At 47.6% G+C, this 13,066-nt stretch overlaps 1 protein-coding gene across 1 annotated transcript; it reads left to right on the top strand.

Annotated features, from left to right (window-relative positions):
- Positions 1 to 1,709: 1,709 nt before the first annotated feature.
- LOC108634701 (cationic amino acid transporter 3-like) lies at positions 1,710 to 8,839 on the top strand. The gene is given in 13 exon segments (XM_018044798.1): positions 1,710 to 1,945; positions 1,948 to 2,205; positions 2,807 to 2,965; positions 5,758 to 5,929; positions 6,168 to 6,280; positions 6,435 to 6,648; positions 6,818 to 6,957; positions 7,059 to 7,161; positions 7,343 to 7,542; positions 7,741 to 7,907; positions 8,158 to 8,266; positions 8,430 to 8,483; positions 8,486 to 8,839. Coding segments are annotated over 13 exon segments (1,851 nt in total). The 5' UTR covers positions 1,710 to 1,827; the 3' UTR covers positions 8,530 to 8,839.
- Positions 8,840 to 13,066: the final 4,227 nt, after the last annotated feature.

Here is a 13,066-nt window from a genome sequence, read left to right as displayed (position 1 = left end):
CTGAGCTGGGCTTGAGTCTGTCCCTCCCTACAAATTCCATCTGCTTCTGCCCCAAAGCAGAGTCCCTGTTCCATGTCACTCTGAAGGCAACAGAACAGGAAGCTACCAGGTTTTAGGATCTTCATCATGGAAACAGGTGGAGTCTGTGATTTCTGATCACCAAGCCCATTAGGCACTTCATCCCTATCTAAGACAGAAGGAAGTAACGATCATGACAGTTTTCCCACAACAGCATGACAAAGATGGGCTATAGTGTGTGCAATATCAACAAGCTAATAAATAGCAGAGCTGGATTTGAAATGGCAGACCTGATTGATTTTGCTTAAAAAGAAGAAATCAGCATTCTTATCCACTCAGTTCATACCAGTTAAGCAGATACTGTGAGCCAGGCAGTGTGCCAGGTTTTGCTTCTGTAGGGGCAGAAATTTCCTTTTCTAAGCTCTTTGGCTGGTCAAAGAGGCACTTCCCTGGTGGTCCAGTGGCTAAGACTCTGTGCCCACACTGCAGGGGGCCTGGGCTCCATCTGTGGTTGGAGAACTAGACCCCGTATGCCACAACTGAGTTCACCTGCCTCAATGAAAGATCTGTGTGCTGCAACTAAGACCCAGTACAGCCAAAAAAAAAAAAAAAAAAAGACAGATTAGGAGATTCAATTTGCTCGTAGGGGAGCCCCATAAAAGTTCTGAGACTCAAAGACTTTCAAACAACTGAGGCTCATATCCTCCCCTGACCTAAAGAGAAGGGAGTAGGAATCTTCGGCTTGAAAGGGGAGGAAGAGAACCCAAGGGAAGATGGGAAAAGCAAATGCTTGGAAGACTCTTGAGTCCCTTGGATAGCAAGGAGATCCAACCAGTCCACCCTAAGGGAAATCCACACTGAATATTCATTGCAAGGACAGATGCTGAAGCTGAAACTTCAATACTTGGCCACCTGATGTGAAGAGATGACTCATTTGCAAGGACCCTGATGCTTGGAAATATTGAAGCTGGGAGGAGAAGGGGACGACAGAGGATAAGATGGTTGGATGGCATCACTGACTCGATGGACATGAGTTTGAGGAAGCTCCGGGAGTTGATGATGGACAAGGAAGTCTGGTGTGTTGCAGTCCACGGGGTCACAAAGAGTCAGACACGACTGACCTACTAAAGACAACAACAAAAATTCAAGTGCTTGGTAAACAAATGTTTGCCACTTCAGAAGATAATCCTTTTAGAAATAATAGGTTTTCTTTGGTGATAGCTCTCTTCCTGTGTAGGTCCTTAATCTACATTATTTGGAGCAGTTAAGCAATAGGCAAGGAGCTTCTCCTGAGTCTGCTGGGTCTTCCCTGCCTTCAGCTCCAAAAACAGTCAACCCGTCAAAGGGGCACATTGGAGAAGATGTATTCTGGTCCCACTAGAAAAGATCCTGATGCTGGCAGAGATTGAAGGCAGAAGGAGAAGGGCATGACAGAGGATGAGATGGTTGGATGGCATCACTGACTCGATGGACATGAGTTTGAGGAAGCTCCAAGAGTTGGTAATGGACAGGGAGGCCTGGGGTGCTGCAGTCCATGGGGTCCAACGACTGAGTGACTGAACTGATTCTGCTCCCCATCACTTGTCTTTAAACATTCTTCCTAGTAATTTTGAAACACATTAAGAGGCTTCATTGTGTTTGAAGAAACCAAACCTCAGAGAAGGGAGAACTTGCCCCAGTGGGTCCTTTTACCACCTGTCCCTCATCACTCCAATACTTCATGGAATTTAACTCCTAGGGTCAGGGACAGATAAACAATCTTGCTGGCTCTGTGTCTTGTTTTCTCAGCAGATCATAGCCTCCTCAACTATGTCTAGGATGGTGTATCAGTATGTTCGCCAGTTTGGTCAGAAGCTGGTCCACAGGCGAGGGGCAGACACCATAAAGGAGTCTGACGGTCTCAAGATTCATCTGAGCGCCACAGAGCTGGTGTTCTTGGTGTGGGCAGGAACCTGGGAGCCGGCCTGTACATCGTGCTTGGTGCAGTGGCCAAGTACATAGCTGGACCAGCGATTGTCATCTGCTTCTTGGTGGCCGGCCTGTCTTCTCTGCTGTCGAGGCTCTGCTATGTGGAGTTTGATGCACGGGTACCACGCTCCTCTTCTGCGTATGTCTGCAGCTACGTCATGATGGGACAGCTCTGGGCCTTCGTTGTTGGCTGGAACATCATACTGTTATTTTTAATTGGTGAGGTGATGGGACCAGGCGACAGGTGTGGGGGGAAAGGTGTGGGGGCTAAGGTCAGGAAACTGGGAGATGGGATTGTGGTCTCATTCATGGGCACTTTGTTACCTGACTTGAGGTGGGGAAATGGGTAACTGTGGCTGGAAAACCCCACAACTTCATTCTAGTCAGCTCTCTCCTGCTTTCCTTAAATAATTGGACTAAGAATGAGAAGGAAAGGAAATTGTGGGCACCGGTGGGAGGGAGGCGTGTCCCACAGCTCATCACCTCATTATATTGGAGTCTTTGCTCAGCTGTTGCCTCTGAGTGATTTTTTTTGGGGGGGGGGGGGGGGTTGCCACTTGATTTAAAATTTCATCCCTCATCTTTTAGCCCTCCTGGTCCAACTTCCCAGTTTTCTTTCCTTGTGAAACACTGACCTCCTCCTAACCTATTAAAGAGTGGACCTTTTTTGTGAGTCATCTCAGTCTGCTCTCGATACCCCATGGAAAAAAAAATCTTTGAGCTTATATATTTTGTATATTTTTTCCTCCAATATACGTCCATTGGCACTTACTAGGGTGTTCAATTTTGTCTGTGAATGTTCGTTTTTCTGCTGCTGCAGCCATTGCATGTACAGCCCGCGCCTGGAGGTACGCCTTTGAGAGCCTCATTGGGGACCGCATCTCTCAGAAATTGGAGGAAACTGTCCCTCTGCATGCACCCTACTTTCTGGCCACGGATGCAGACTTTTTCGCACTGGGCCTGGTGCTGCTGCTTGCGGGTGAGTCAGCGGTTAGATATAAGATGTGATGAGGGGACTCCTATGGTGGTCCAGTGGTTAAGAATCCACCTTGCAATGTGCAGACAAGGGTTCGATCCCTGGTCAGGGAGCTAAGATCTCATGTGCTGCAGAACAATTAAGCCCAAGTCCTTAGCCTGCACACTACAACTAGAGAATCTGTGTGTGTGTGTGTCTAGTTGCTCAGTCACGTCTGACCCTTTGTGACCCTTTGGACCATAGCAAAATAGACTCCTTTGTCACTGGGATTCTCCAGGCAAGAATACCAGAGTGAGTTACCCATTACCTTTTCCAGGGGATCTTCCTGACCTGGGAAGTGAACCCATGTCTCCTGTGTTTCCTGCATTGCAGGTACATTCTTTATCCACTGATTCCCAAACTTTGCTGTTTGGGTCGCAACAAAAGATCCCACAGCTAAGACCCAACTCAGCCAAATTCAGTTCAGTTCAGTCACTTAGGCCTGATGGACTCTTTGTGACCCATGGACTCGCAGCACGCCAGGCTTCCCTGTCTAGCACCAACTCCCGGAGTTTACTCAAACTTATGTCCATTGAGTCGGTGATGACATCCAACCATCTCATCCTTTGTCATCCCCTTCTTCTCTCGCCTTCAATCTTTCCCAGCATCAGGGTCTTTTCAAGTGAGTCATCTCTTCGCATCAGGTGGCCAAAGTATTGGAATTTCAGCTTCAACATCAGTCCCTTCCAACGAATATTCAGGAGTGATTTCCTTTAAGATGGACTGGTTGGATCTCCTTGCAGTCCAAGGGACTCTCAAGAGTCTTCTCAAACACCACAGTTCCAAAACATCAATTCTTTGGCACTCAGCTTTCTTCACAGTCCAACTCTCACATCCATACATGACCACTGGGAAAACCATTGCTTTGACTCAATAGACCTTTGTTGGCAAAGTAATGCCTCTGTTTTTTAATAGGCTGCCTAGGTTGGTCATAGCTTTTCTTCCAAGGAGCTTTTAATTTCATGGCTGCAGTCACCATCTGAAGTGATTTTGGAGCCCCCCAAAATAAAGTCTCTAACTGTTTCCATTGTTTCCCTTCTATTTGTCAAGAAGTGATGGGCCAGATGCCATGATCTTGGTTTTCTGAATATTGAGTTTGAAGCCAGCTTTTTCACTCTCCTCTTTCACTTTCATCAAGAGGCTCTTTAGTTCTTCTTTGCTTTCTGCCATCACTGTGGTGTCATCTGCATATCTGAGGTGATTGATACTTCTCCCAGCAATCTTGATTCCAGCTTGTGCTTCATCCAGCATAGTGTTTCTCATGATGTACTCTGCATATAAGCTAAATAAGCAGGGTGGCAATATACACCCTTGACATACTCCTTTCCCAATTTGGAACCGGTCAGTTGTTCCATGTCCAGTTCTAACTGTTACTTCCTGACCTACATACAGATTTCTCAACAGGCAAGTCAGGTGGTCTGGTATTCCCATCTCTTGAAGAGTTTTCCATAGTTTGTTGTGATCTACACAGTCAAAGGCTTTGGCATAGTTAATAAAGCAGAAGTAGATGATTTTCTGGAACTCTCTTGCTTTTTCCATGATCCAACGATGTTGGCCATATGATCTCTGGTTCCTCTGCCTTTTCTAGATCCAGCTTGGATCACCTCACAGTCCAAGGGACTCTCAAGAGTCTTCTCCAACACAACAGTTCAAAAGCATCAGTTATTCAGTGCTCAGCTTTCTTTATAGTTCAACTCTCACATCCACACATGACTAGATACCAGTGAAACACACTCTGGAATTTTGACAATTCAAATGTCTCTAAACCATGCCAAATATTTGGGGAATAAAATTTACTCCCAGGTGAGAATCATTTTCTTAGACTGACATATTTTCTTCTTGGTACTGAGACAAAAGATTTTCATTTTTTATTTCAGAGGAAATTCACATAGCATAAATTTATCAATTTGCTATTTCCCCCAGCTTTACTGAGATGCAACTGACATACAGCATGATAAGTTTGAGGTGTAAAATGTGCTTTTTTCTTTTTTTCTTTTTTTTACTGTACTAGGTCTTTATCGCTGCTCACAGGTTTTCTCTGGTTGCAGAGAGCATGGGTTAATCTTTGCTTTGATACACAGGCTTCTCATTCTGGTGGCTTCTCTTGTTGCAGAGCACGGGCTCTAGAGCTCGGGCTCAGTAGTTACAGCACATCGGCTTAGTTGGTCTGCAGTACGTGAAATGTCCCTGGACCAGGGATGGAACCCTTGTCCCCTGCATTGGCCGGCAGACTTCCAACCACTGGACCACCAGGAAAGTCTCACAGTGACTATCTGATAGACTTGCCTATGCGAGATGATCGCCACAATAAGAAATGAACTATTAGGTCCTTCCTGGTGGTCCAGTGGCCGAGACTCCTTACTCACTGTGCAGGGGACCAAGGTTCCACCCCTGGTCAGGGAAGTCAGATCCTACTTAACGGAACTAAGGGCTCACATGCCACAACTAAAGATTCTGTTATGCCACAGCAAAGACTCAGCCCAGCCAAATACAAATAAAATGAAAAATTTTTTTAATTATAAGAAAAGAAATTAACTATCTTATGGGTACAATTCAGGGGTGCTAGTACATTCACAATGTTGTCCAGCCATCACCTCCATCGACCTTCAAACATGTTCATCTCCCCCAAAAGACACCCTGTATCCCTGAGCATCACGGTCCATCCACCCCACCCCCACACCCCCCAGCCCCCAGGCTGCTCCCTGGCTCTATGGACTTAGTTACTGTGCGTGTCTCGTATTCCATCTCTCCTGCAGTACTACTCGCTCTGGGAGTTCCTGAGTCAGCCTGGGTTTACAGAGTGTTCACGGGCATCAACCTTTTGGTTCTCAGCTTCATCATCGTCTCTGGCTTCATTAATGGAGACCTGCACAACTGGAAGCTCACAGAACAGGACTACGCATTGGCAACAGCTGTATTCTCGTATAGGTTATGAGCGTACCTTTGGTCATATTAATGTGTGTGTGTGTGTGTGTGTGTGTGTGTGTGTGTGTGTGTGTAGGGAGGTGGGAGCTGAGAATCTGGTGGGGACTAAAGAGACTGAGGCTGGTGGATCCGGATGGTGGGTTTCTTGGAGGCCAGAGTTTGTGGTATTGAGGGAAGAGTCCAGAAGTGATGGCTGAACCCACCTCACCCATGATCTTTCTTGCTCCTTCTCTCACCACAGCTTGGGCCCTCCAGGTGCTGGAGGGTTTGTGCCTTTTGACTTTGAGGGGGTTGTCCAAGGAGCAGCTACGTGTTTCTATGCATTTGTTGGTTTTGCTGCCATTGCCGCTAGAGGTAACATGATCACTGAGTGTCCCATCGGGGGTCTGGACAGAGTTTGGGCTGCCCTTGGGCACAGAGGTTGGGAGAAGGTTAGCCTGCTTCAGGCAATTCTGTGCTTTCACCCTCATGGCGTTTTCCTGACCTGCTGCTTCCACCCCTTTTGCAGAGAGTGGAGACCTCAAGCCTCAGCGGTCGATCTCCCTGATCTCACTCCTCATGTGCTTTTTGGCGTATTTTGCTGTCTCCGCGGTGCTCACCCTCATGGTGCCCTACTACCAGATTCGTCACCACAGCCCCTTGCCCGAGGCTTTTCTCCATGTTGGCTGGGGCCCTGCCAGATGTGTGGTGGCTGTTGGCGTCCTCTGTGCTCTTACGTCCAGGTCAGTGTCCGGGTTTCTCCCCGTCAACTGTCAGATGCTCATGCACCCCAGCCCGTGGGACTGAGAGACAAGAGGGAAAGACATCTTGCTCCATGTAGACTAGGGAGCGCATGCCCTGGTCTCCCCTGCTTCTCCACGTCCTCACACGTGTCTCCACTTTCTCTCCCAGCCTCCTGGGTGACATGTTCCCCATGTCTCGGTTAATCCGTGCAATGGCAGAGGACGGGCTCCTTTTCCGGGGACTTGCCCGGGTCTATGGTCACACAAAAATCCCCGTCGTGGCCATCATGTCTTCTGGAAGCCTTGCAGGTGAATAAGCAAAACTCGCTCCTTCCTTGATCCATTTCCCTTAAGTGCAGTTCCAATGGTTTCTTAATCCCACCCCTGCCGTTTTTGCTCCCCCATTCTAGGGATCATGGCATTACTCTTTGAGTTCAGCCACATTGCAAACCTCATGGCAGTTGCGTCCCTGCTTGCTTACTCCATGGTGTCCTTCTCGGTCCTTGTTCTCAGGTGAGACCGCACTACACCTTGACTGAGGGGCTTGGGGTCATGGGGATAATGGGGAGGTCATCCTGGTCTGTGTCTTCATTATGTCTTCTGATCGTTCAAGAGAAGAAAGAAGTGGAATAGACAATCTGGTGTTCTGTGAATAGTGGCTGCTGTTAACATTGCCTTTAAACCTCTAACTCAGGTATCAGCCAGGTCAGAATTTAAGTAAGAGTGAGAAAACGGAAGAAGAAACTGAGATGGAGCTTGTACCTGTAGGAAGTCCTTTGGACTCTGTACCTGAAGCAGGAACCTCAAACATTCTAAAGAGCCTGTGGTTCCCTACCAGCACCACCCCCACCCGGAAATCTGGCCAGATTGTCTATGGATGTGCCTTCCTGCTTGGTGAGCAGTGGGGTTTCCCTTTGTTCATGTTCTGAAATGGACAGGATGGAGTGAGAGTGTGTATTTTGTCAGTTAAGGAGTCTGGGAGATATGATGGCCCTTCCTGATGTTGGTGGTTTCAGGGAGGGGTGTGACCCGAGGTCCTGGCGTCTTTGGCTTCTGGGTCCAGCCTGTTCTCCTCCTCCTTGACCCTTGCAGTTCTCCTGCTGAGCATCCTGAGCCTGGTCCTGGCCCAGTGGCCCAGACGTGTGTTCTCTGGAGACCCCGTGCTCACAACAGTGGCTGTGCTGCTGCTGCTGCTCATCACTGGGGTGACGGCCATCATCTGGAGGCAGCCCCAGAGCCCCAGACCTCTTATGTTCAGGGTATGTGACCTATGTGTACAAAGTGTCTATGTTCAGTGAAGGAGGTCTGCGTGCTTTGAGACATCAACATCCCTTGCTGGACCAGGGAAGAAAAGGAGTTGCTGAAACCTATGGACTCCTCCCTGATCCACACTCAGTGCTTACAAACCAGGCTCAATAGGCACTGAACACAAAGCCTGACCCACGAAGGTCAGGGTCTCCCTTTCAGACATCTGGGCTGTGTTCAGGGATGAACTGACTCTGCCCACAGGTCCCTGCTCTGCCTGTCCTCCCGCTGGTCAGCATCTTCGTGAACCTTTACTTGATGATGCAGATGACCTCTGGGGCCTGGATCCTCTTTGGCATCTGGAATGCCATTGGTGAGTGACTTTCTGGGCTGAAGAGGCTTGAGTGACTGAGCCCAATCTTCTTCCTACCACCTCCCCCCTAAACTGTGTCAGACACCAGAATAGAAGGCTTACTGGGTATTCATAAGTGAAGAGAGCCCCCGTTTTTCTTCTTACTCTCTCATTTCCCTACTAGGATTTGCCATATACTTTGGATATGGGGTCCGACACAGCTTGGAGGAGAACAATGAGCCACCAGCCTCCACCTCCCAGACTCCGGACTAAAACACCCCTAGTGATGAAGCATCTTAGCCAAAGGAAATAGATGCTGTGTGGACCCCTCCATACACTGGAGGTATCCGCTGGTTCAAGGTGCACTTTGAGCCTCTATGGACTGTGCAAGTGGAAAGCATTTAGTGCCCTGTATTTATTGCCAGTGGACAAAATGACTTTGCTATTGTATAATTTTTAAGTAAACTCTCTTAAGCTTAATATGCATCAGAAGATTGCATGCTTCATAAGTGTGTAGTAAGATGAATCTTCACAAAGAAAGTATTATGATGTTACTGACAACTAGAGGAAGAAATAAAATACTAGCCTACACAGAAGACACACCTTCTTGTACTTATTTCCAATAAGAATGAGATTGTCCCATGGGAAGGAAACTCAGGTAACTATGTATTATGTCAGGAGTTACACTTTAGGGGCTTCTCTGATGGTCCAGTGGCTAAGACTCTTTGCATGAAATGTGCCCATCTTTGCATAAAATGTTCCCTTGGTATCTCTAATTTTCTTGAGGAGATCTTTCTTCAAAATAGTCTTTCCCATTTTATTGTTTTCCTCTATTTCTTTGCATTGATTGCTGAGGAAGGCTTTCTTATCTCTCCTTGCTATTCCTTGGAACTCTGCATTCAAATGGGTATATCTTTCCTTTTCTCCTTTGCTTTTCGCTTCTCTTTTCACAGCTATTTGTAAGGCCTCCTCAGACAGTCATTTTGCCTTTTTGCATTTCTTTTTCTTGCGGATGGTCTTCATTGCTGTCTCCTGTACGATGTCATGAACCTCTGTCCATAGTTCATCAGGCACTCTATCAGAGCTAGTCCCTTAAATCTATTTTTCACTTCCACTGTATAATCATAAGGGGTTTGATTTAGGTCACACCTGAATGGTTTAGTGGGTTTTCCCACTTTATTGAATTTAAGTCTGAATTTGGCAATAAGAAGTTCATGATCTGAGCCACAGTCAGCTCCCGGTCTTGTTTTTGCTGACTGTATACAGCTTCTCCATCTTTGGCTGCAAAAAATACATCAAGCTGATGTCAGTGTGAGAAAAAACAATCTGTATAAAATATATATATATACTGTACATACTTTGATTGTAAAATAATTTTTTTCTAAGATATGGTGAACGTTAACTGACAACATAGTGGCCACAAATCCACAATTTGTGAAACAGGCAGCATTGGCAAAAAGTGAAGTATGTGTGTACATGTATAATCAACACGCATAAAATACATACCCGTATAAGATATATGGATTAAGGGTACACTTTACTTGTTTCACCACAAAAAATAGTTAAGACCTACTTAGTTAAAGGAGACAACTGGAGCCTGACTGCACGTCTCCCCAAAGGGCCAGGTCCTGACTGGGTGTCAGGCAAATTTTCCTGAGAAGAAATGGCATCTAGGGGACTTCCCCGGTGGTCCAGTGGATAAGAATCCACCTTCCAATCCAGAAGACACAGGTTCAATCCCTGGTTCAGGAAGATTCCACATGCTTCGGAGCAGCTCAGACTCTGTCCAAAACTACTAAGCCTGCGCTCGAAAGCCTGAAGCCACGGCAGCCAGCAGCCCCTGCACCCCAACCGGAGAGTAGCCCCCACTCCCCGCAAATAGAAAGAACTCACATGCAGCAGAAAAGACCCAGCACAGACAAAATCATAAATAAATAAAGGAAATGATAGAAATGAGGTCTCCTTTGTCTATTAATGATCACGTTGTCACCCGTCCAACTCCGGCTATCTGGGTTGGTCACACCTGCATAAACAGGAAGTGATGCTGAAAACTCAGCCTCTCTGAACACCAGTGTGGAGTCCAACCTCAGAGGCAGAGTTCTGGGTGGAGGAGGAAAGAACAGTTTCATTGCTTTGCCAGGCCCAGGGGACAGAGCGGGCTCCTGCCATTGAAACTGAGTCCCGACCCAGGCGAGTTCGGTGAGGAGTTTTATGGCAACTGTTCAGGGAGCAGTTGCTGACAGATCAGGGTGTGTGCAGGGTCCCAGGCGGTAGGTCTCCTCGTCTTGACAAAGATTAAAACTTAAGGGGTCTCTGGCCCTTTTAATTTTGCCACAGGAGGCTTCTCAGCAGCTCCTTCCATGATTCTGTTCAGTTCAGTTCAGTTCTCAGTCATGTCCGACTCTTTGCGGCCCAGTGGACTGCAGCACGCCAGGTCTCCCAGTCCATCAGCAACTCCCAGAGTTGACCCAAACTCATGTCCATTGAGTCAGTGATGCCATCCAACCATCTCATCCTCTGTCATCCACTTCTCCTCCCACCTTCAATCTTTCCCAGCATCAGGGTCTTTTCAAATGAGTCAGCTCTTCACATCAGGTGGGCAGAGTATTGGAGTTTCAGATTCTGTGAGCAGCAACTGCTTGAAGCTGCCCTTTGGAACTCAGAGCAGGTCATGGAAGCTGGAGTCTGGATACAAAAAACAAGGGACAGAAATGAACCTACTTACAAATCAGACGGAGACTCACAGACTTAGGAAATGAATTTATGGTTGCCAGGGGAAGCGATAGCTAGGGACGTTGGGAGGGCATGTACACACCGCTCTATATAAAATGGAAAAGCAGCCAGGACCTGCTGTAGACACAAGGAATCTGCTCAGTGTTGGGTGCAGCCTGGACGGGACAGGACTTTGGGGGAGAATGGACACATGGCCATGTGAGACTCAGTCCCTTCGTTGTTGACCTGAACCTACGCCACCATCATTCCTTGGCTACACCCCACTACAAAATGTTTTTGGTATTTAAAATACTTTTGAAAAAGGAACAGGGGACAGAAAAAAGCCTTCATTCCGAGGAGCCCCATATGGTCCTGAGGTAGGAGCTAGTGGGCTCCAGGCTGGGCATTTACAATTAGACTTCTGTTTACATTTCCTGAGGAAGGAGGCAGGGGGCTCTGGGCTAGAGAGTTACAAGCAGCCTCCTGTTGGCTCTTCGAGATGGAAATGACAAGAACAGAGTGAGTAGCTGGACTTTGTCTCCTGTGGACACTTTCAGGCAACAACTGTGGCAGGCCTAAACACTCTTTGATTTAAAGGTCAAGAGTGACAGATTTCCCAGCCTTGTGGCCAGGGAGACATGGCACATGTTGAGGGTCAGAGAGGAGGAGGGCATCCCACCATAATAGTAGATGCCAGGACCCACCCCATCCCATGGCCTCCCGGCTGGAATACATCCTGAAAGAAAGTTGCGCAGGTGAGTGGGTGAGGGTCCTAGGGCAGGTCAGTTGTGTTAAAATAAGTGGATAATTGGCTAAAGATAAACAAACTCAGAACTGCCCTTGTGGATGATTTTACTGACTTTGTTGGGTCATGGGGCTCCTCCTCCTGGGAGGAGGCCCACACTCTTTCTCTCCAGCTGTGTATCTCTGCCTCGCTTCTGTCTTAACTGAGCAAACTTCCTCTGAGTGCTCTCTCATTGTTGTGCTGTGTCTCTAATAATACACTTTGTACCTGTTTTAGATTAAAAAAATTTTTTTTCCTCCTTGAGAAATGCATTTTTCAATGGAGGCAAGAGTCAGGGGAACCTTGTCTCTAGCCTCTGGCCCCTGGTGGACGAGCGGCTAGGAGTCCTGGTTTTCATCCAGGCCACCCGGGTTCAATATCCGCGCACAGAGCTAAGCCACCCCTCACGGCTGACTCTCTCCGAGAATACCTGATGCTGAAACCCAGGATTTCAAGGTAAACTGCAGGTCTCCCCGAACTGCTGGCTGGGGACCTCTGAGTCTCTCTCTCCCATGAGAACTTGCTTGCTCTCACTCTCTGCTTCCAAGACGCACAGGTTTCCGTCTAGATCCGCTCGGTGAAGGAGCACAAGTTCTCTTTCCCTGTGTCCTCTCCCTCTGTCTCTTGCTCTCCTTGAACCGCAAACCCCCGCGGGTCCTCAGCCCAGCAGTGCGTCCTCATCAACGCTGCGAGCTGTGTGCAGGGACTTCTTGCTGGCACCATCAGCCAATTTCTCCCTGCTACACGCCGCACTTTATTTCCTAGGGGCGGTAGAAGAATCACAGCCCCCGGGCCCTCCAGTATATCTTCTCAAGCAGCGCACCAGCACACACACTGTGCCTTTCTGTCTTTTCATCCTGTGATTTTCTTTCGTACTTTACATGAGAAGACATAGGTTCGATCCCTGGGTTGGAAGATCCCTGGAGAAAGGAATGGCAACTCACTTCTAGTGTTCTTGCCTGGAAAACCACGAATAGAGGAGTCTTGCAGGCTACAGTCCACGGTGTGGCAAAGAGTTGGATAGAACTGAGCAGTTAACACTTTCACTTTCCAGGTTTCTTTTTCATCTAAGCTTTAAGTCCCCTTCAACTTCACCTTCGATGCCACACAAACAAGTGCAATGCTATCAGGCATAATTCTGGTGTTTTTCTGAGAGTGTTTTAAGTCTCAGCAGTAACCCAGCTACTCTGTCAGTTGCATTGCAATTACATTTTAAATGTGAAAACCCCTAGAGACTATTTAATTAATTGGTTTACTATTTGGCTGTGTCTGGTCTTTGCCGCTGGCTTTCTCTAGCTGTCTGAGTGAGGGCGGCTCTCCAGTTG

The sequence above is a fragment of the Capra hircus genome, unplaced genomic scaffold, assembly GCF_001704415.2.
Source record: "Capra hircus breed San Clemente unplaced genomic scaffold, ASM170441v1, whole genome shotgun sequence".
Taxonomy (NCBI): Eukaryota; Metazoa; Chordata; class Mammalia; order Artiodactyla; family Bovidae; genus Capra; species Capra hircus.
This window is presented reverse-complemented; position numbering and strand designations above follow the sequence as displayed.